The sequence below is a fragment of the Puccinia triticina genome, chromosome 3A (assembly GCF_026914185.1).
Source record: "Puccinia triticina chromosome 3A, complete sequence".
Taxonomy (NCBI): domain Eukaryota; kingdom Fungi; phylum Basidiomycota; class Pucciniomycetes; order Pucciniales; family Pucciniaceae; genus Puccinia; species Puccinia triticina.
Window position 1 is genome coordinate 268,575 of NC_070560.1, and position 22,946 is coordinate 291,520.

The following is a 22,946-nucleotide window of genomic DNA, read 5'->3' on the forward strand; positions in this document are numbered from 1 at the left end:
TCTGAGCTGCAATGTGTTGGAAGAAATTGATTATAATGGTGAATGAATGAAAGGTTGGTTTGTTGGCTGAAGAATACCTCGAATACAGGGTGAAGATGATGATGGAGGAATGATTGATGTTCAGGAATTAATGAATGATGATTTTTCAGAAAGAATAATTTAGGATGATGATGATGATTCGAGGAATTGAATGAATGACTCGATTATTGGATTTCTTCATGGAGGAGTTAATTGAGTTGGGGTTCAAAATGAATGATTCATGGCAGGGAATAATGATGGGTGCTTAGATTCCTTTCATGGAGGAGTGAATTATTGATGGATGAATGAATGATTATTTTTCAGAAAGAATGATTTAGGATGATGATGATGATGGAGGAATTGAATGAATGACTGGATTATTGGATTTCTTCATTTTGTCCAGACGGGGAATGGAACATGTGTTCATTGTGTGTAATGTCGAAAGAGGGGTCCTGTTGTCTGAGCGGGGGCTCCAAGCGGGAAACGCACGTGCGGAACGTCAACAAAAAAGCAAAGGAAATGGTCGACCCGTATCTTCGGAACGGCTCGATGAATTTTCTTGAAACCAAGCTCATTCGAAAGAGCCGATTCTCCAGATGAAAATGGTATATACTGATTATTTTTAAGGGTTGATTTTCGGTTGTGTAGGGCCGATCAAAGATCCAAGCGAAATCCGCGGGCGCGCATAGTAGTAACACTGCGTAAATATAAGGTAATATGTTTTCGGTACAACTTGGATTTCCGTCGATGAAAAGTTCTGATTCCGGGCTCATTCGAAAGGCAATAAGGAGGAGATGAATGGACAATCGAGCAATATTAAAGATTAATTCGGCCGATGGGCCGCCGTGGACGCTAAATGAAAGCCGTAAATGAGGCCGCGTAAATCCTAAAAAAACTTCGAGCGCTTATAATTCCAAAACCGCTCGATAGAATTGGCTAAAACCAAATTCAGACGAAAGCCAGGATCGGAAAGGTGAAACTGGGAAGGTGTAATATGTATTTTGAGGTCGGCCGAATCGTTATTGGAACACTCCAAAGTTTCATTACAATTTCCGCGGTTTCCACCGCAAAGAAGTTGAAATCCAAGGGCTACATAATGAAATAAACCAAAGGTACCGCCGAGGGACTGCCCAAATGAACTCCTGCGTCTGAAAAGGGTGTTTAGATGAAATGTTCGCGGTATTTACGCGCCAGGAGATATCGGAAAAGGGTAGATTAAACTGGGTCGAACACCAGAGTCAAAAATTAAAAGAATGAAAGAGAATCCGCGCCAAACGTCTTCGAAAGGTGAAGGCGTCCATGACGTCATAAAATGAAGAAGAATGAGTATCTATAAGGCCCCAGGTCGTCGGCCAACGGAAAAGTTCTGTTATCGCATTCGATATCCGTAATGTTTGCCTCCAGCGCCACTTCCACGCCCTCATCGCCGAAAGGTATCATTGAAAACTCAATAGATTCTTCGTCCAATACGTCCATATCATCTTCACAGCTTGACGAAGAGGCCGTCATTAGACCTTCCTACGAAATACCCTTTTCTATTCGCAGAGCGCACTCGTTCGTCGACAACATTCACGCGTACAACGCCGGTATGAGAGATTCTTTTAAACCTGAAGAAGTTGATGCCTTGCGCCACTATATCCAACAAGGACTCCTCGCCTTCGCTCGTGAGGACCTCGACGACCCGGTTGCCGCACGAAACGCACGCCTTAAATTGTATAGCCGGTTCCACGACGCTTTTACACATGTATGTCGAATGGATTCCGTATGTATATGAATAAGAATTTGAAAAGAAAGAGGATTGATTATAATACTGATATTTTTCCCTGTTTCTATTTTGATTTTTAGATGGATACTCATTCCATAATAGATGCCATGATAGAGGAAACTGAGGAGAGGAATGCCCTGGAATTATTAAGGATGAGGGACCAAGTGGAAGAGGAGGAAGATGGTTGGAGAGTAGAAGCAGAAATGGAGAGGATAAGAGCTGAGGGTAAGTTCTAATATATTCTATTTTTTTTTTTTTTTTTTTATTCTTTATTGAAGACTTTTACTAATGTTATGCTTTAATTTTCTTTTTATGTCTTTTGATTTTTTTTTTTTTTTTTTTTTAGATAAGGAGAAGGGAAAAGAGAAGGAGAAGGAGAAGGAGGGAAGTGAAATGGAAGAGGGTGATGTAGTGATAAAAGAAGAAGAGGTGAGCTTTTGATTTTATAATTGGTTATTTTATTTGAGAGTGTTTGAAAATGATTTTTATTGATTTTATTTCTGATTTGTTTATAGATTTGATTTTATTTTGTTTTTATGTTATTGTGTAAGAAGATGAGAAAGAGAAAAGAGAAGAGAAATGAATTGATTATTCCTTATTTATTGTTTTCACCTGGAGTGGTATTCCTTGACATGAGTTGCAGCAAACCTTCTGGCCAATTCTGTGCCATCCAATTCTTCCAAGATGTAAGATCCTCCTGGGTTTTGAGCTTTGATTCTGTAAGGACCATTCCATTTATTTTCAAAGAGCTTGCCAAATTGAGAGTCCAGAGATTTGTTATACACTACTACTAATTGACCTTTCTTTAGTGGCTGCCTTGATGTTTTCTTTTTGTTCCAATAATCCACAGAGTTTTTCCTGGAATCCATGAGCTGCTGGTGTGCTTGCTGCAAGATGGTATCCCTGTTTTCAAGCTGCTGAGTCCTAGCCAATAAAAGATCCTGAGTTGATTCTACCTTTGACCAATCCACTCCAAAGAAGGTTTCCAATTCTAAATCAATGGGTAAGATGGGGGGCTGTCCAAGAACTAGCTCATAAGGTGAGTAACCAGTTGATCTCTTGGTGGAAATTCTGTCTGCAAATAAAACTAAAGGTAAATAATTCCTCCACTTCTTGCCTTCTTTTCCACAGAGCTTGACCAAGGTATCCTTAATTGCCTGATGTCCTCTTTCTACCATACCATTTGCTTCAGGATAATAAGGGGTGGTGACTTTGATGTTGATTCCGGATTCCAGAAGGGATTTTTGAAATTGTTGTCCAAATTCAGAGCCTCCATCCACTGTGACTGACCAAGGGGCTCCATATCTGTAGATCCAGTTGTCCAAGAACCACTGAGAGATTTTCTTTGCCTGAATCTTTTCTAGTCCAACTGCCTCTACCCATCCAGAAAGGTCATCTCTTGCAATTACCAGGTATTTCCATTTGCCAGCTTTGATGTGAACTGTATCCAAACTGACTCTTCCAAAGATGGTTGCTGCTCCTGTAGGTTTCTTGGGTTCCATTGGCAATTTTGAACTCCTCTTCTGGCAAGCTTCACAAGGCTGGACCCACTTGGTAACACCTCTCTTGAGACCTGGCCACCAAAATCTGAGTTTAATTCTTCTGTAGGTTTCAGCAATACCTCTGTGGCCTAAGGATTCATGAAGGGAATTGAGGATGGATTTCTGAGCTGAAGGAGAGGTGACTACTATCTGGGAGAATGGTTTGTTGATCCTGTGCAAGACTCCATTGGAAAGGAAAAAGTTGGCTGATTTGTGCAAAATTTGCTTGAATTCCAGGCTGCTGCATCCTGGAGGTTTGTTCATGGTTGAAAGGTATTCCTGGAGATGCTTCCAAATTCCTTGCTGCAAGTTACTTACCCCCTCCCCCAACTGAGCTGATGTCCCCAGAAGCAGGCCAAAAGAAGAATGTTTAGTTCCAAATCCAGGGTGAGGTTTGATCCAGGTTTCATCTTCATCAAAGCTAGGACAATCATCTTCATCAGAATCAGGGGGTCTTCTTGAAAGTCCATCAGGTAAGGTGAAAGTTTTTCCAGGAGTGTGAACAAGGTCATAGGAGAATAACTGAATAAATCCAATCCATCTGTTCATAGGGGCATTGGGAAGTGAAGGGTTGTTGATCATTCCAATAAGGCACTGGGCATCCACTCTGAGTTGAAAATGTTGACCCCACAGTTTGGTTTGAAGTTTCTTGAGGATCTTGGCAACACCACAGAGTTCTAATTTGGATTGTGAGTACTTTGATTCCCTGGGTGAAAAGACTACTGACTCATATAACACAGGCCTATCCAATCCATCAGAATCCTGTTGAGTAAGAACAGCACCTGCAGCAATAACACTGGAGTCCACTGAGAGTTTGATTAAGCCAGCATCAGGTCCATAGTCCAATTTCTTTAGGGTGATATCAGTTCCAACAATCCTTTTAAGGTCCTCAAAGGCATCCTGGCAATCTTCAGTCCAATCCCAAGAGGAGTCCTTCCTGGTGAGTCTTCTGAGTGGAGCAGTAATGGTTGAGTAATTTTTAATGAACATTCTAACATATACACAGATACCTAGGAATCCTCTGACATCTGAAGGAGTGGTGGGAGTTGGCCAGGTTTCAATTTTGTTGAGCTTCTTGATGGATATCCTTCTGCCTTCCTTACAAACCACATGGCCAACCAGATCCAGAGCAGGTACACAGCAAGCAAATTTCTTCCCAGAGATGGTGAGTCCAGCTTCTTCAATCCTGAAAAGAATCCTTTCCAGAGTAATGGCATATTCATAGATAAATCTTCTGATCTGGGGGTTGTCCTTTAGAGTTTCTTCATTGTAGTCAGAGGTTGGTCCCTTTATACCTTCATCATCCACAAAGATTCCCATTTGTTGAGGTAATTCATCCTGGAGTATCCACATCATTTGGGCCTGGTAAACTGCAACTGAATTGGTGGCTCCTTGGGGTAATCTGGTAAGTTGAAATCTTCCAAGGGGTGTTTCAAAGGTGGTCAAAGGTCTGGATTCTGGAGCTAATTCTCTTTCATCATATCCTCCCATAATATCACGTAGTCCATAGCAAGCCCTTCCAGTGAATGATTCAATGAGTTCCTCTGTCTTTGGTGGTAGTCCAGCGTCCTTAATGGTGACTTTGTTGAGTTTCTGAAGGTCATGTACAATTCTGAGCTTACCATCCTGCTTCTTTACACAAAATATAGGGCTGGAATAACTGGAAAAGGATTGTTCATAGAGGCCAGTGCTGAGTCTTTCTCTTACCAATTCTATAACCTGGTCTTTGATGGGTGCAGGGATTGGAATTGGTTTCTGTTGCCAAGGTTCATGGGGAATGACTGGAATGATATAAGGCTGTCCATAGGTGTGTTTAAGAAGGCCTCTTTCTGTTTCTACAAAAGCCAAAGCACCTTGTCTAATCACAATTACCCATACTAGTAGGAGATATTCTTGAGGAGAGAGCCATCCAGGAGGTCCAAAGTTGATGAGGTCCAGCCTTTCTTGGGTAATCTTGGAGGTAGGAATGAATGGTGGGGGAAAAGGGTTCAAAGGAGTGAGGTAAGGATCCCTGGAGAGTGGTGGCCTTGATAAGGGAGGGTTGAGAGATAATGGCATTGGTTGGTTTACTGGTTTTATTTTTTTTAGAGTTGATTTATACTTTGCTGAATGAGTGACTACAGTTTGTTGCTTTTGGTTGTTTTCCAGGGTTTCAGTTGTAAGGGAAGGGGACTGAAAACCTGGTCTCAATCTAAAAAATTTACCAGTCCAGAATTGGAAGGTATGCTGGTTTCCCACTTCTGATTACTGGGGAGTATGATTGGAACCAAAAAAGTCTGACCAGCTGAATCCATGATTGAAAGTGCTTCTCCTCTGGCTCCATTGTAGTTGATGTTAGCTGAGACATCCATCAAGAAAGGCTTTCCAATAATCATCTGAACTGGTCCTTTGGCTACCCAGAAATGAAATGTCCTGAATACTTTCCCAATGGTTACCTCCACATCTTCAGCAATTCCAGGTATATCAGTAAGGTGACCTCCAATTCCTTTGAGCTTCATAGATTTAGCAGTGAGTACTAATCCAAGTTTATGTGCAAGAGTTTCAGGAATAATGTTGACCATAGAGCCAGTATCCAAGAGTGCTTGATGTTTCTCTCCTCCAATAGTGATGGTGATGTATCCAAGGGGGCAGGAGTAGTGAGTAGTGGGTTGCTCCTGTGCTGGTTCTTCTCCATCCTCCATGTCTGTGAAGTTTGCTGATTTGACACCATCCAATGGGACCCTTCTGTTGGTTATCTTCTTCCTGATACAGTCAGTAACTCCTGGTGATATAGCAAAGATTTCTCCAAAGGCCAACTCCATCTTTCCTGCAGTCAACATCCTACTAGCCACTTCCTCCTCAATTCCTTGGTACTCCTTGGCCAAAGTCTTTTCCAAATAGGTCTTCTTAACTGGTTTGTCCTTAGGTGCAGTGGTTGAATCCTTGTCCTTATCCTGGAATCTGACTTGAGGGGAGCCTTTTGAAGTAGGGGATTTGGAAGCACTAGGAGTAGGGGGCTGTGTCATGTGAAGTAATTCCTCTGTATCCATGTCCATTAGGTCCTGTTTCTCCTTCCTGATCCTTTTGTCTGACTTGGCTGGTTCCTCCTCATCCTGATCCTTAGAGTTGTTTCTGGTCCTCTTTCCAAGGTCTGCTTCATAACTGTGGGTTTGATAATAGGCTGGGTCCTCCTCTAGTTGGCCAAAAGAAGATGTGAGCTTAGGTTTAGAGTACTCTTCCACTGGGGTTCTGATTGGTCTGCTTGGAATCCAGGGAATAACTGATTTGTCTGGAAGTCTGTAATCTCTGCCATCCTTGATAACAGCACCACTAGACATGTCCTGGGCAAGTTGAGAGCAGCTGTTGGTTCCATGGGTTTCCTGATGACAATAATAGCATTTGAATGGCCAGGTCCTAGCAGGTTTGTCCATGTGGGGAGGTAGTCCTTTGCCAGCAGTGAGGGATGCAAGTTGTTTGGTAAGGAGTTCCACTTGTTTGCCCAGAGAAATAGAAGCAGTAGGAGCAGTTCCCTGAGTAGCAGGTGTGGGTTTGAAGGTCCTAGGTGAGTTGTCCAAAGTGAATTTCTCTTCTGCCCTCCATTCAGTCCTTCTGTTGACCACTGATCTTGAGTAAACTTCCTGGTGAATGTAGGTAAGAAGAGTTTCAGTGTCTGGCAAGATATCACCTCCATCCTTTGAGGCTAGCATTTGATTGTCCCTCATCAAGCTCCTAGTAACTCTTTGATCCAGATCCTTGTGAAGAGTTTCCAAAAGAAGGTGTCTGAATTCCTCCAGGCTGGTACTGTACCCCATTCTTACCAAGTAGTGAGTGATGGTTTCAAACTTGTTTCTGAATGTGTTGAAGGTTTCCAAGGTGCTGATTCCTCCATCCTGGGCAGATTTGTAGACTAGTTTCCTGAGATCCTCCCTGGTATATCTGACCAATGGCTGAGAAGTTCCAAACCTGGTGAGTAGCTGTTTCTTCAGGGTTTCCCAATCCAAGTTTTCATGGCCTGACATGTCTTCCACTTCATCCTTAAGGTCCAACCCTTTGATAAAAGCAATGATTTGTCCAGCCAGTTCCTTAGAGTTAGCACCATCATCTCTTCCAGCACTTTCATACCTTCTAATGAACTTCTCCACAGGCATGTTGGTTCCATCAAAGAAGAGCTCTTTTTCCATGGGTTTGATCTTTACTCCTCTGCTGACAGGATCCTCATACCTAGGCATAGCTGGTTCCCTATTTAAAAAGTGAGTGTTGGACCTGGTAGAGTGTGTTGAGTCATCCCTTTGGCGCTGGAACCTGGGAAAGCGGGGTGGTGGTGCATTTAAATCTTCTGAATCTTCTGAAAGCTGATTGGTATCTCTATATCCTGTGTATCTAGGGATACTGGAAGTCTGAGGTCCAGGTGGAGGTCTGTAAGAACTGGAGTTGACTTGTGGAGTAGAAGAACCCTGGGGATCTGGAGCATTGGAAGAAGGTTGATAACCTGGACCATTGGGAGGAACCTGAGTCTGACCAGTGTTGGAAGTGGTGGAGTCCTGAACTGCAGCATTACTGGATGGATCCACTGGAGGGTAAAGACTGGGAGCAACATTGGTGTTGGGAGATCCTTGGGCAGACATGATTGAAGCAGATAAGTTGACTCTAAATCTGAAGGGTGTTGAAGGTTGATAGTGGAGATGCTGATAGTGTTACTGTTGGTTGAAGTTGATTCTAAAAGCAAGGAGTTGATTTGTAAAGAAAGGAGTATGAGGAGTGTAGGTGAAGTAGTATGTAGCTGATTGTAAGAGTGTTACTAGAGCTGAAGATATCTGAAGTATAGAAAAGCCACTGTTGGGACACCACTTGTGGAACTACTCAAGGGGGATAATAGAGCTTGGAAGGGAAATGGATAGCAACACTAGTACTAATGTAGGCTATGCAAGGGTGCTGATGAGGCTGCCTTCCTGACTAATGCTGAGGGGATGAGAGTAACACTAAGAAAAAGAAGAAAAATGTGTGGCTGATTTCTGCTTGATCTTGGAGCTAGTACTATGAGCTTTAACTACTGACTACTGAGGGTAAGAGAGTTGGAGGAGTGATGAGAGTGGGGAATGCAATGGCAAGGTTTAATGGCAAGGGGTTGATGAGAATGGGCACTTATAATTTCTGTATCTAAAATTATCTATAAATTCTGCATAAGGTACAAGTGAGGGGGGAAAGACATTTCTTATATGAAGGAAGGATGAGCACAGACAATAAGGAGTTCTGGCTATGAGAATGAAGGTTGTACAAATGAGGAAGAGTGATATGAACATAGTAACAGTATGTAATGATGAGCAATGCTGAAAGGGGAATGCTGGTTATGGGAATAAAAGAATGTACTAATGGGGAAGAGTGATGAGAACATAGTAACTACTTGTAATGATGAGCACTACTGAAAGAGGTAAGCACAGATCCAATGATGTAATGTGTACAATAGGCATAGTACATAATGAGAAATGTATGTAAAGGGTTTAGTATGTGAGAATAAATATGTAAAAGGAATTTACTGTAATGATTCAAGTAGGTTACTAATGAAATGAGTATTGTAACTAATGAAGAATGTAAGTTGTCTGTAAGTCTTATATCCTTATATAAATACTGAACCATTGAAGATAAGGGGGTACTATGTATGAGTGACTATAGGTGAAATTTGGCGTAGAATCTGAATATGCAATAATAATGAAGTATTTGTGAAGGGTTATGGGGGAAATGGGAAATGTAATGATGAATGTATGTAAAGAAAAGCAATAAAAACACTACTTATGGTTTGGAATGGAGCACCACATCCTCCCCCAACTTATTGTCTGTCCCCAGGCAATGCACCAAAGAGAAGAGTGATCCAGAAAGAGTTAAAGAATGTTGAGTCCAAGAGTCTCAAGTCCAAAGCCCAGTGTTCTTCCTCCAAAAGGTGAAATCCAAAGTCCTGAGTAGCAGTCCAAATCCAGAGTCCAGTGTCCAAAGCCAATAGAATCCAAGTATAATCCAAGTCCAGTATATCTGAGTCCAAGGTATCCAGGTCCAATCCAAAGTCCAATAGTCCTATGTATCCAGAGTATCCATAGTCCAGTATCCAATCCAAAGAGTCCAGTATCCAAAAGAAGGTCCAATTATCAGTGAGGGGTGAATGTTTAAGAAGATCTAACTCTGCTGAAGGCAATACCCTTGAGACAGACACATATTAGACTAATTTCCACTCTGAAGAATACAATAATTTTCCTGCCTAACTGAGGCCAATGGAAGAATGCAATGATTGATGATGAATGATGGGGTTGATAATTGTAGTTTCTGAAGGTTGTGAATGATTTGGGGTTGAATGGCTGAATTTCTGAGTATCTGAGTATATAATGTAGAGTTCTGTGAAGAGAATTTGAAGTCCAGGGAGGCTGATAAGCTGTCCAAAGAATATTCTTGCTCAAGTTGGGTGGCTTCTGAGCTGCAATGTGTTGGAAGAAATTGATTATAATGGTGAATGAATGAAAGGTTGGTTTGTTGGCTGAAGAATACCTCGAATACAGGGTGAAGATGATGATGGAGGAATGATTGATGTTCAGGAATTAATGAATGATGATTTTTCAGAAAGAATAATTTAGGATGATGATGATGATTCGAGGAATTGAATGAATGACTCGATTATTGGATTTCTTCATGGAGGAGTTAATTGAGTTGGGGTTCAAAATGAATGATTCATGGCAGGGAATAATGATGGGTGCTTAGATTCCTTTCATGGAGGAGTGAATTATTGATGGATGAATGAATGATTATTTTTCAGAAAGAATGATTTAGGATGATGATGATGATGGAGGAATTGAATGAATGACTGGATTATTGGATTTCTTCATTTTGTCCAGACGGGGAATGGAACATGTGTTCATTGTGTGTAATGTCGAAAGAGGGGTCCTGTTGTCTGAGCGGGGGCTCCAAGCGGGAAACGCACGTGCGGAACGTCAACAAAAAAGCAAAGGAAATGGTCGACCCGTATCTTCGGAACGGCTCGATGAATTTTCTTGAAACCAAGCTCATTCGAAAGAGCCGATTCTCCAGATGAAAATGGTATATACTGATTATTTTTAAGGGTTGATTTTCGGTTGTGTAGGGCCGATCAAAGATCCAAGCGAAATCCGCGGGCGCGCATAGTAGTAACACTGCGTAAATATAAGGTAATATGTTTTCGGTACAACTTGGATTTCCGTCGATGAAAAGTTCTGATTCCGGGCTCATTCGAAAGGCAATAAGGAGGAGATGAATGGACAATCGAGCAATATTAAAGATTAATTCGGCCGATGGGCCGCCGTGGACGCTAAATGAAAGCCGTAAATGAGGCCGCGTAAATCCTAAAAAAACTTCGAGCGCTTATAATTCCAAAACCGCTCGATAGAATTGGCTAAAACCAAATTCAGACGAAAGCCAGGATCGGAAAGGTGAAACTGGGAAGGTGTAATATGTATTTTGAGGTCGGCCGAATCGTTATTGGAACACTCCAAAGTTTCATTACAATTTCCGCGGTTTCCACCGCAAAGAAGTTGAAATCCAAGGGCTACATAATGAAATAAACCAAAGGTACCGCCGAGGGACTGCCCAAATGAACTCCTGCGTCTGAAAAGGGTGTTTAGATGAAATGTTCGCGGTATTTACGCGCCAGGAGATATCGGAAAAGGGTAGATTAAACTGGGTCGAACACCAGAGTCAAAAATTAAAAGAATGAAAGAGAATCCGCGCCAAACGTCTTCGAAAGGTGAAGGCGTCCATGACGTCATAAAATGAAGAAGAATGAGTATCTATAAGGCCCCAGGTCGTCGGCCAACGGAAAAGTTCTGTTATCGCATTCGATATCCGTAATGTTTGCCTCCAGCGCCACTTCCACGCCCTCATCGCCGAAAGGTATCATTGAAAACTCAATAGATTCTTCGTCCAATACGTCCATATCATCTTCACAGCTTGACGAAGAGGCCGTCATTAGACCTTCCTACGAAATACCCTTTTCTATTCGCAGAGCGCACTCGTTCGTCGACAACATTCACGCGTACAACGCCGGTATGAGAGATTCTTTTAAACCTGAAGAAGTTGATGCCTTGCGCCACTATATCCAACAAGGACTCCTCGCCTTCGCTCGTGAGGACCTCGACGACCCGGTTGCCGCACGAAACGCACGCCTTAAATTGTATAGCCGGTTCCACGACGCTTTTACACATGTATGTCGAATGGATTCCGTATGTATATGAATAAGAATTTGAAAAGAAAGAGGATTGATTATAATACTGATATTTTTCCCTGTTTCTATTTTGATTTTTAGATGGATACTCATTCCATAATAGATGCCATGATAGAGGAAACTGAGGAGAGGAATGCCCTGGAATTATTAAGGATGAGGGACCAAGTGGAAGAGGAGGAAGATGGTTGGAGAGTAGAAGCAGAAATGGAGAGGATAAGAGCTGAGGGTAAGTTCTAATATATTCTATTTTTTTTTTTTTTTTTTTATTCTTTATTGAAGACTTTTACTAATGTTATGCTTTAATTTTCTTTTTATGTCTTTTGATTTTTTTTTTTTTTTTTTTTTAGATAAGGAGAAGGGAAAAGAGAAGGAGAAGGAGAAGGAGGGAAGTGAAATGGAAGAGGGTGATGTAGTGATAAAAGAAGAAGAGGTGAGCTTTTGATTTTATAATTGGTTATTTTATTTGAGAGTGTTTGAAAATGATTTTTATTGATTTTATTTCTGATTTGTTTATAGATTTGATTTTATTTTGTTTTTATGTTATTGTGTAAGAAGATGAGAAAGAGAAAAGAGAAGAGAAATGAATTGATTATTCCTTATTTATTGTTTTCACCTGGAGTGGTATTCCTTGACATGAGTTGCAGCAAACCTTCTGGCCAATTCTGTGCCATCCAATTCTTCCAAGATGTAAGATCCTCCTGGGTTTTGAGCTTTGATTCTGTAAGGACCATTCCATTTATTTTCAAAGAGCTTGCCAAATTGAGAGTCCAGAGATTTGTTATACACTACTACTAATTGACCTTTCTTTAGTGGCTGCCTTGATGTTTTCTTTTTGTTCCAATAATCCACAGAGTTTTTCCTGGAATCCATGAGCTGCTGGTGTGCTTGCTGCAAGATGGTATCCCTGTTTTCAAGCTGCTGAGTCCTAGCCAATAAAAGATCCTGAGTTGATTCTACCTTTGACCAATCCACTCCAAAGAAGGTTTCCAATTCTAAATCAATGGGTAAGATGGGGGGCTGTCCAAGAACTAGCTCATAAGGTGAGTAACCAGTTGATCTCTTGGTGGAAATTCTGTCTGCAAATAAAACTAAAGGTAAATAATTCCTCCACTTCTTGCCTTCTTTTCCACAGAGCTTGACCAAGGTATCCTTAATTGCCTGATGTCCTCTTTCTACCATACCATTTGCTTCAGGATAATAAGGGGTGGTGACTTTGATGTTGATTCCGGATTCCAGAAGGGATTTTTGAAATTGTTGTCCAAATTCAGAGCCTCCATCCACTGTGACTGACCAAGGGGCTCCATATCTGTAGATCCAGTTGTCCAAGAACCACTGAGAGATTTTCTTTGCCTGAATCTTTTCTAGTCCAACTGCCTCTACCCATCCAGAAAGGTCATCTCTTGCAATTACCAGGTATTTCCATTTGCCAGCTTTGATGTGAACTGTATCCAAACTGACTCTTCCAAAGATGGTTGCTGCTCCTGTAGGTTTCTTGGGTTCCATTGGCAATTTTGAACTCCTCTTCTGGCAAGCTTCACAAGGCTGGACCCACTTGGTAACACCTCTCTTGAGACCTGGCCACCAAAATCTGAGTTTAATTCTTCTGTAGGTTTCAGCAATACCTCTGTGGCCTAAGGATTCATGAAGGGAATTGAGGATGGATTTCTGAGCTGAAGGAGAGGTGACTACTATCTGGGAGAATGGTTTGTTGATCCTGTGCAAGACTCCATTGGAAAGGAAAAAGTTGGCTGATTTGTGCAAAATTTGCTTGAATTCCAGGCTGCTGCATCCTGGAGGTTTGTTCATGGTTGAAAGGTATTCCTGGAGATGCTTCCAAATTCCTTGCTGCAAGTTACTTACCCCCTCCCCCAACTGAGCTGATGTCCCCAGAAGCAGGCCAAAAGAAGAATGTTTAGTTCCAAATCCAGGGTGAGGTTTGATCCAGGTTTCATCTTCATCAAAGCTAGGACAATCATCTTCATCAGAATCAGGGGGTCTTCTTGAAAGTCCATCAGGTAAGGTGAAAGTTTTTCCAGGAGTGTGAACAAGGTCATAGGAGAATAACTGAATAAATCCAATCCATCTGTTCATAGGGGCATTGGGAAGTGAAGGGTTGTTGATCATTCCAATAAGGCACTGGGCATCCACTCTGAGTTGAAAATGTTGACCCCACAGTTTGGTTTGAAGTTTCTTGAGGATCTTGGCAACACCACAGAGTTCTAATTTGGATTGTGAGTACTTTGATTCCCTGGGTGAAAAGACTACTGACTCATATAACACAGGCCTATCCAATCCATCAGAATCCTGTTGAGTAAGAACAGCACCTGCAGCAATAACACTGGAGTCCACTGAGAGTTTGATTAAGCCAGCATCAGGTCCATAGTCCAATTTCTTTAGGGTGATATCAGTTCCAACAATCCTTTTAAGGTCCTCAAAGGCATCCTGGCAATCTTCAGTCCAATCCCAAGAGGAGTCCTTCCTGGTGAGTCTTCTGAGTGGAGCAGTAATGGTTGAGTAATTTTTAATGAACATTCTAACATATACACAGATACCTAGGAATCCTCTGACATCTGAAGGAGTGGTGGGAGTTGGCCAGGTTTCAATTTTGTTGAGCTTCTTGATGGATATCCTTCTGCCTTCCTTACAAACCACATGGCCAACCAGATCCAGAGCAGGTACACAGCAAGCAAATTTCTTCCCAGAGATGGTGAGTCCAGCTTCTTCAATCCTGAAAAGAATCCTTTCCAGAGTAATGGCATATTCATAGATAAATCTTCTGATCTGGGGGTTGTCCTTTAGAGTTTCTTCATTGTAGTCAGAGGTTGGTCCCTTTATACCTTCATCATCCACAAAGATTCCCATTTGTTGAGGTAATTCATCCTGGAGTATCCACATCATTTGGGCCTGGTAAACTGCAACTGAATTGGTGGCTCCTTGGGGTAATCTGGTAAGTTGAAATCTTCCAAGGGGTGTTTCAAAGGTGGTCAAAGGTCTGGATTCTGGAGCTAATTCTCTTTCATCATATCCTCCCATAATATCACGTAGTCCATAGCAAGCCCTTCCAGTGAATGATTCAATGAGTTCCTCTGTCTTTGGTGGTAGTCCAGCGTCCTTAATGGTGACTTTGTTGAGTTTCTGAAGGTCATGTACAATTCTGAGCTTACCATCCTGCTTCTTTACACAAAATATAGGGCTGGAATAACTGGAAAAGGATTGTTCATAGAGGCCAGTGCTGAGTCTTTCTCTTACCAATTCTATAACCTGGTCTTTGATGGGTGCAGGGATTGGAATTGGTTTCTGTTGCCAAGGTTCATGGGGAATGACTGGAATGATATAAGGCTGTCCATAGGTGTGTTTAAGAAGGCCTCTTTCTGTTTCTACAAAAGCCAAAGCACCTTGTCTAATCACAATTACCCATACTAGTAGGAGATATTCTTGAGGAGAGAGCCATCCAGGAGGTCCAAAGTTGATGAGGTCCAGCCTTTCTTGGGTAATCTTGGAGGTAGGAATGAATGGTGGGGGAAAAGGGTTCAAAGGAGTGAGGTAAGGATCCCTGGAGAGTGGTGGCCTTGATAAGGGAGGGTTGAGAGATAATGGCATTGGTTGGTTTACTGGTTTTATTTTTTTTAGAGTTGATTTATACTTTGCTGAATGAGTGACTACAGTTTGTTGCTTTTGGTTGTTTTCCAGGGTTTCAGTTGTAAGGGAAGGGGACTGAAAACCTGGTCTCAATCTAAAAAATTTACCAGTCCAGAATTGGAAGGTATGCTGGTTTCCCACTTCTGATTACTGGGGAGTATGATTGGAACCAAAAAAGTCTGACCAGCTGAATCCATGATTGAAAGTGCTTCTCCTCTGGCTCCATTGTAGTTGATGTTAGCTGAGACATCCATCAAGAAAGGCTTTCCAATAATCATCTGAACTGGTCCTTTGGCTACCCAGAAATGAAATGTCCTGAATACTTTCCCAATGGTTACCTCCACATCTTCAGCAATTCCAGGTATATCAGTAAGGTGACCTCCAATTCCTTTGAGCTTCATAGATTTAGCAGTGAGTACTAATCCAAGTTTATGTGCAAGAGTTTCAGGAATAATGTTGACCATAGAGCCAGTATCCAAGAGTGCTTGATGTTTCTCTCCTCCAATAGTGATGGTGATGTATCCAAGGGGGCAGGAGTAGTGAGTAGTGGGTTGCTCCTGTGCTGGTTCTTCTCCATCCTCCATGTCTGTGAAGTTTGCTGATTTGACACCATCCAATGGGACCCTTCTGTTGGTTATCTTCTTCCTGATACAGTCAGTAACTCCTGGTGATATAGCAAAGATTTCTCCAAAGGCCAACTCCATCTTTCCTGCAGTCAACATCCTACTAGCCACTTCCTCCTCAATTCCTTGGTACTCCTTGGCCAAAGTCTTTTCCAAATAGGTCTTCTTAACTGGTTTGTCCTTAGGTGCAGTGGTTGAATCCTTGTCCTTATCCTGGAATCTGACTTGAGGGGAGCCTTTTGAAGTAGGGGATTTGGAAGCACTAGGAGTAGGGGGCTGTGTCATGTGAAGTAATTCCTCTGTATCCATGTCCATTAGGTCCTGTTTCTCCTTCCTGATCCTTTTGTCTGACTTGGCTGGTTCCTCCTCATCCTGATCCTTAGAGTTGTTTCTGGTCCTCTTTCCAAGGTCTGCTTCATAACTGTGGGTTTGATAATAGGCTGGGTCCTCCTCTAGTTGGCCAAAAGAAGATGTGAGCTTAGGTTTAGAGTACTCTTCCACTGGGGTTCTGATTGGTCTGCTTGGAATCCAGGGAATAACTGATTTGTCTGGAAGTCTGTAATCTCTGCCATCCTTGATAACAGCACCACTAGACATGTCCTGGGCAAGTTGAGAGCAGCTGTTGGTTCCATGGGTTTCCTGATGACAATAATAGCATTTGAATGGCCAGGTCCTAGCAGGTTTGTCCATGTGGGGAGGTAGTCCTTTGCCAGCAGTGAGGGATGCAAGTTGTTTGGTAAGGAGTTCCACTTGTTTGCCCAGAGAAATAGAAGCAGTAGGAGCAGTTCCCTGAGTAGCAGGTGTGGGTTTGAAGGTCCTAGGTGAGTTGTCCAAAGTGAATTTCTCTTCTGCCCTCCATTCAGTCCTTCTGTTGACCACTGATCTTGAGTAAACTTCCTGGTGAATGTAGGTAAGAAGAGTTTCAGTGTCTGGCAAGATATCACCTCCATCCTTTGAGGCTAGCATTTGATTGTCCCTCATCAAGCTCCTAGTAACTCTTTGATCCAGATCCTTGTGAAGAGTTTCCAAAAGAAGGTGTCTGAATTCCTCCAGGCTGGTACTGTACCCCATTCTTACCAAGTAGTGAGTGATGGTTTCAAACTTGTTTCTGAATGTGTTGAAGGTTTCCAAGGTGCTGATTCCTCCATCCTGGGCAGATTTGTAGACTAGTTTCCTGAGATCCTCCCTGGTATATCTGACCAATGGCTGAGAAGTTCCAAACCTGGTGAGTAGCTGTTTCTTCAGGGTTTCCCAATCCAAGTTTTCATGGCCTGACATGTCTTCCACTTCATCCTTAAGGTCCAACCCTTTGATAAAAGCAATGATTTGTCCAGCCAGTTCCTTAGAGTTAGCACCATCATCTCTTCCAGCACTTTCATACCTTCTAATGAACTTCTCCACAGGCATGTTGGTTCCATCAAAGAAGAGCTCTTTTTCCATGGGTTTGATCTTTACTCCTCTGCTGACAGGATCCTCATACCTAGGCATAGCTGGTTCCCTATTTAAAAAGTGAGTGTTGGACCTGGTAGAGTGTGTTGAGTCATCCCTTTGGCGCTGGAACCTGGGAAAGCGGGGTGGTGGTGCATTTAAATCTTCTGAATCTTCTGAAAGCTGATTGGTATCTCTATATCCTGTGTATCTAGGGATACTGGAAGTCTGAGGTCCAGGTGGAGGTCTGTAAGAACTGGAGTTGACTTGTGGAGTAGAAGAACCCTGGGGATCTGGAGCATTGGAAGAAGGTTGATAACCTGGACCATTGGGAGGAACCTGAGTCTGACCAGTGTTGGAAGTGGTGGAGTCCTGAACTGCAGCATTACTGGATGGATCCACTGGAGGGTAAAGACTGGGAGCAACATTGGTGTTGGGAGATCCTTGGGCAGACATGATTGAAGCAGATAAGTTGACTCTAAATCTGAAGGGTGTTGAAGGTTGATAGTGGAGATGCTGATAGTGTTACTGTTGGTTGAAGTTGATTCTAAAAGCAAGGAGTTGATTTGTAAAGAAAGGAGTATGAGGAGTGTAGGTGAAGTAGTATGTAGCTGATTGTAAGAGTGTTACTAGAGCTGAAGATATCTGAAGTATAGAAAAGCCACTGTTGGGACACCACTTGTGGAACTACTCAAGGGGGATAATAGAGCTTGGAAGGGAAATGGATAGCAACACTAGTACTAATGTAGGCTATGCAAGGGTGCTGATGAGGCTGCCTTCCTGACTAATGCTGAGGGGATGAGAGTAACACTAAGAAAAAGAAGAAAAATGTGTGGCTGATTTCTGCTTGATCTTAGGAGCTAGTACTATGAGCTTTAACTACTGACTACTGAGGGTAAGAGAGTTGGAGGAGTGATGAGAGTGGGGAATGCAATGGCAAGGTTTAATGGCAAGGGGTTGATGAGAATGGGCACTTATAATTTCTGTATCTAAAATTATCTATAAATTCTGCATAAGGTACAAGTGAGGGGGGAAAGACAGTTCTTATATGAAGGAAGGATGAGCACAGACAATAAGGAGTTCTGGCTATGAGAATGAAGGTTGTACAAATGAGGAAGAGTGATGTGAACATAGTAACAGTATGTAATGATGAGCAATGCTGAAAGGGGAATGCTGGTTATGGGAATAAAAGAATTTACTAATGGGGAAGAGTGATGAGAACATAGTAACTACTTGTAATGATGAGCACTACTGAAAGAGGTAAGCACAGATCCAATGATGTAATGTGTACAATAGGCATAGTACATAATGAGAAATGTATGTAAAGGGTTTAGTATGTGAGAATAAATATGTAAAAGGAATTTACTCTAATGATTCAAGTAGGTTACTAATGAAATGAGTATTGTAACTAATGAAGAATGTAAGTTGTCTGTAAGTCTTATATCCTTATATAACTACTGAACCATTGAAGATAAGGGGGTACTATGTATGAGTGACTATAGGTGAAATTTGGCGTAGAATCTGAATATGCAATAATAATGAAGTATTTGTGAAGGGTTATGGGGGAAATGGGAAATGTAATGATGAATGTATGTAAAGAAAAGCAATAAAAACACTACTTATGGTTTGGAATGGAGCACCACACCGCTGCAAAAGGTCTGGAGACGAGCAGTTGCGGACGACCTTTTGCAGCGTGATCATGGCCGCCCCCGTAACCTAACCCTCTCGGTTTCCAGCACATGCTGGACACCGAGAGGGCATACACTCTTGATGTCCGGCACAGACCGGACACCGAGAGGGCATACACTCTTGATGTCCGGCACAGACCAGACACCGAGAGGGCATACACTCTTGATGTCCGGCACAGACCGGACAACAAGAGGGCATACACTCTTGAAGTCCGGCACAGACCGGACATCGAGAGGGTGTATGTAGGCCCTCTCGATGTCCGGTATGTGCTGGACACCGAGGGGCATACACTCTTGATGTCCGGTATGTGCTGGACACCGAGGGGCATACACTCTCGATGTCCGGTATGTGCTGGACACCGAGGGGGCATACACTCTCAATGTCCGGCACAGACCGGACATCGAGAGGGTGTATGTATGCCCTCTCGATGTCCGGTCTGTGCTGGACACCAAGAGGGCATACACTCTCGATGTCCAGCCCAGACCGGACATCGAGAACTCACACGCAGACATCCCTCTCGATATCCGGCCCAGACAGGGCACCAAGAGGGTATATAAACCCTCGATGACGGTCCATGCCGGCTTCGAGGGTGGTGTAAACTCTTGGTGACCGGCACAGACCGGACATTGGGAGGGTAAACACACACCCTCTCGATGTCCGTCTGTACCATCGAGACTGTATGCCCTCTCGGTGTCCAGCACAGACCGGACATCGAGAGGTCATATGTACATACACCCTCCCGATGTCCGCTCTGTGCCGGACATCGAGAGGGTATATACACCCTTGATGACCGGCCTGTGTCGGTCATCAAGAGGTTACACCACCCTCGAAGCCGGCATAGACCGGCTAGAGGGTTGAATCGTAGGCGGTACCCGTGATACCCGCCACGGGTACCGCCGTTACCCGCCCTACGGGTGCCGGGTCCGAGTCCGGGTATCTGTATATGCCCAAAATGACCGCAGGTACCCGCACCTGCCACGGGTACCCGGGTCCACTTGGCGATCTCTAAAGCTGAGCATCAGCTGGGACAGGACTAGGAAAAGGCTGAGCAAGGACTGCTACAAAGCTGAGCATCAGCTGCGCCAGGACTAGTACAAAGCTGAGCATCAACTGGGCAAGGACTAGTCAAAAGGCTTTATTCAAATTCTGAGAATGAGCTGCGTGAAAAAAGCTGAGTATGAGCTGGGCAAAAAAGCTGAGCATGAGCTGGGTACCAAAGGACAGAACTGAGGATCAGTTTGGCTCATCAAAAACTGAACAGGACCTCCTTGGTAAATTTTTGAAGTTGATAAGATGGTTGGGAGATTTGGGTAGATAGTGGATAGATATTGGATAGATGGTGGGTAGCTGGCTGGAGCTGGTGTGATGTCACTTGTCATCAACTGACTATTTTATTTTCCTGATGGTTCCACCCGCTAGTGGAACCTGCTTTGGGTGCTATGGCTCACCTGCTAACGCGCCGCTGCTACCAGTCCACATGTGTAGTCCGCCGCAGTCCTGTCCTGTCTTTCCGCTCTGGTCCGAACACTCAATCCGCAATCTGTGCATTCCATCTGCTGTGAAGGCATCTCTTGTGGCCATCTCGTCAGGAACATCACCACCACCAGCAAGATCATCAAGAATCAAGCTTCCCTCTCATTCTTCAAGCAACGGTGGGTCAGCTACACTAACAATAGCTGTAGCGTAGCGTAGTGTTAGCTGTTTTCAGCTACGCTAAAGAGAATTTACTGTTAGCTTTCATTTTTTCCAACTAACACTAAGGCATTTTCTTGAAGGAAAAAATAGCTGTTGGCGTAGTGTTAGCTGGAATTGAAAAAGAAAGTTAACACTATTCAAATTCTTTGGAATTAACATTATAGTGATTTTAGCATTCCAGAAAGGTACACTAACAGTTGGTCTGGTGCTCTGTGAAGTTACGCTAACTCTCAGTGTGGTGGTTGTACTTTGATTACATATGTAAACACATGTTGTGTATTTTTGCCCAAGACCAGGTTCTAATTGAACTCAGTGGACCACAGTAGACCTCAGACAGCATCAATGTTCACTCCTGATATACTATATGACAGTACACAACCATCATTCAGCACACCAAACATCATTGATACTACTCATTCATCACGTTATAACTTCTCCCTCAATAAAATCCACTCATCTCTTGCTTGATTGCTTCAACTCATCACTTAACCACACTTGTTTCTCTTCTTTTCAATTGTTTGTCTGCTTATATGTTTTTTTCCTGTCTTGTTGTGATGTCTATGATAATGAAATGAGAGATCTAGGGCGGACATCTGCCTGGGGACTTGAAATAATTTATCTTATTCATCATAATAAGAACAGGTAAAAAACAACTATTTTCTTCATCCCAAAGCTTGTGCCAGTGTCTGGTTTGAGTGAAAAAAATTAAGCTAACCAATTTAGTTCAGTGTAATGAAGCTTCTGTTTAGTGTAGCGTATGTTGTCACTAGCTCTGCTAAATGTGTGCAAAAATTTTGTAAGCTTATAACGAGTTACGCTAATTTCTAGTTTAGCACTTATTATTTGAATCTAACGCTATTTGTTTTGGAAATAAAATTATTACACAGCGGGGGTACTTCCTGCCGCGACCTCGGGTGGATCCGATGGGTCGCGCTTGATCCGTGAAACGGACAAGGGATCCACCGTGGATCCAACGGGTCGCGCATGATCTGTGAAACGGACATGGGATCCACAGTTTCCCACGTGATCGTGGGCACGCTGTCGGAGATGGACAGGGGTCTCGATTCTTTGTCACTCCAATGAGAAAACTTCAGTGGACTCTACGCGAGGAGATTGAATCTCGGTGGAGTCCATGAAAGCACTTTTTTGTGTGCGTCGAAACCACACACTTGCCATGTGGACTCCACATGCCCCAACTGGCTGTTGATTGGAAGTCTCATCACTCGCCCAGTTAGGTTTTGATACCCCAAAAAATTAACAAGTCCTGATCTCCAGCTGCCTCCCGGAACCAAGGCCTGACCAACCTCAATGACCAATTCGACCAAGTTGAGTGTCTCACACCTCCCCGTCCCTCTCCCAGCCAAGGTCTGACGTTGTGTGTGTGTGTGGAGATCGAGAAGGAGTACGAGTGGTCGGACATGGAGTCCGAGGAGGGCTCGGAGGCCTCCAACGTCACCGCCACGCCCGGCCAGCAGGTGCAGGCCGACTTTGAGGAGATCATGGACGACTTCCTTGGCCGCCTCAAGGTCCTCGGCGGCAAGATGAAGCCCGTCATGGCCGGCAACTCCCCCCTTGATAAGCTCGACACCCTCCGCTCCGAGCTCCTCGGCCCCGCCGCACAGCCCGACTGCCACCTCGAACACCGCGCCGTCAAGGAGCAGATCCTTGCCAAACTCAAGGCCGACCAACGTGCCCACGACTCCCGGCTTGCATTGCCCTCCCAGGCTGCCATCAGGTAACAATACACCACCCTCAATCGGCACAATCACCAGGACAAGTGGGACTGCCAAACCATCCTGTGTAAGCCCTTGCATTCCTCATACCCCTCCAAAAAAACCCACTGAAGCCTTTGTGTTTGTTAAGCTACTTATTCCGACCTGGAGAACCACCCGCGAGTCATCAGGATCAGGGACGCAATCGGCGCCGCGGAGCGCAAGCCCCGGGACGAAGCCGTCGGGGCGCGCGTGGAGCCTGTGTGCGTGCAAGGATTAGTGGCGCCACAACAAGAGCAGATCACTAGCCGAAGCCTCGCCCCGCCGACCGCCGATGAGGAAGCTCACGTGCCGGCGGAGATTTTCTGATTTCGTAGTTGTTTTCCCTCCACATAGTTTTATGTCTCTCTCTCTCCCACCTCTTAAATGTTTTTTTTGTTCCTTTTTTTTTCCTCTCATGATGGCCACTGATATGCAATGTAGTACGGATACCCGGGTGGTACCCCTACGGATTGTAAGCCGGTGTGCACAATCCGGAGCCCACAATGTACCTCCCATGAGCCCAATGAGCCCATCATATTAGTGGAGCGCACCATGAACCCACGTGGAACCAACAACTTG

General features: G+C 43.6%; 1 protein-coding gene across 1 annotated transcript; it reads left to right on the top strand.

Moving 5' to 3' along the window:
- Positions 1-21,800: 21,800 nt before the first annotated feature.
- PtA15_3A27 (uncharacterized protein) lies at positions 21,801-22,694 on the top strand (the record flags this gene model as incomplete). Its single annotated transcript, XM_053167232.1, has 3 exons — positions 21,801-21,843; positions 21,889-22,348; positions 22,517-22,694. 3 exons carry the CDS (start codon positions 21,801-21,803, stop codon positions 22,692-22,694), a joined length of 681 nt encoding a protein of 226 aa, XP_053018219.1.
- Positions 22,695-22,946: the final 252 nt, after the last annotated feature.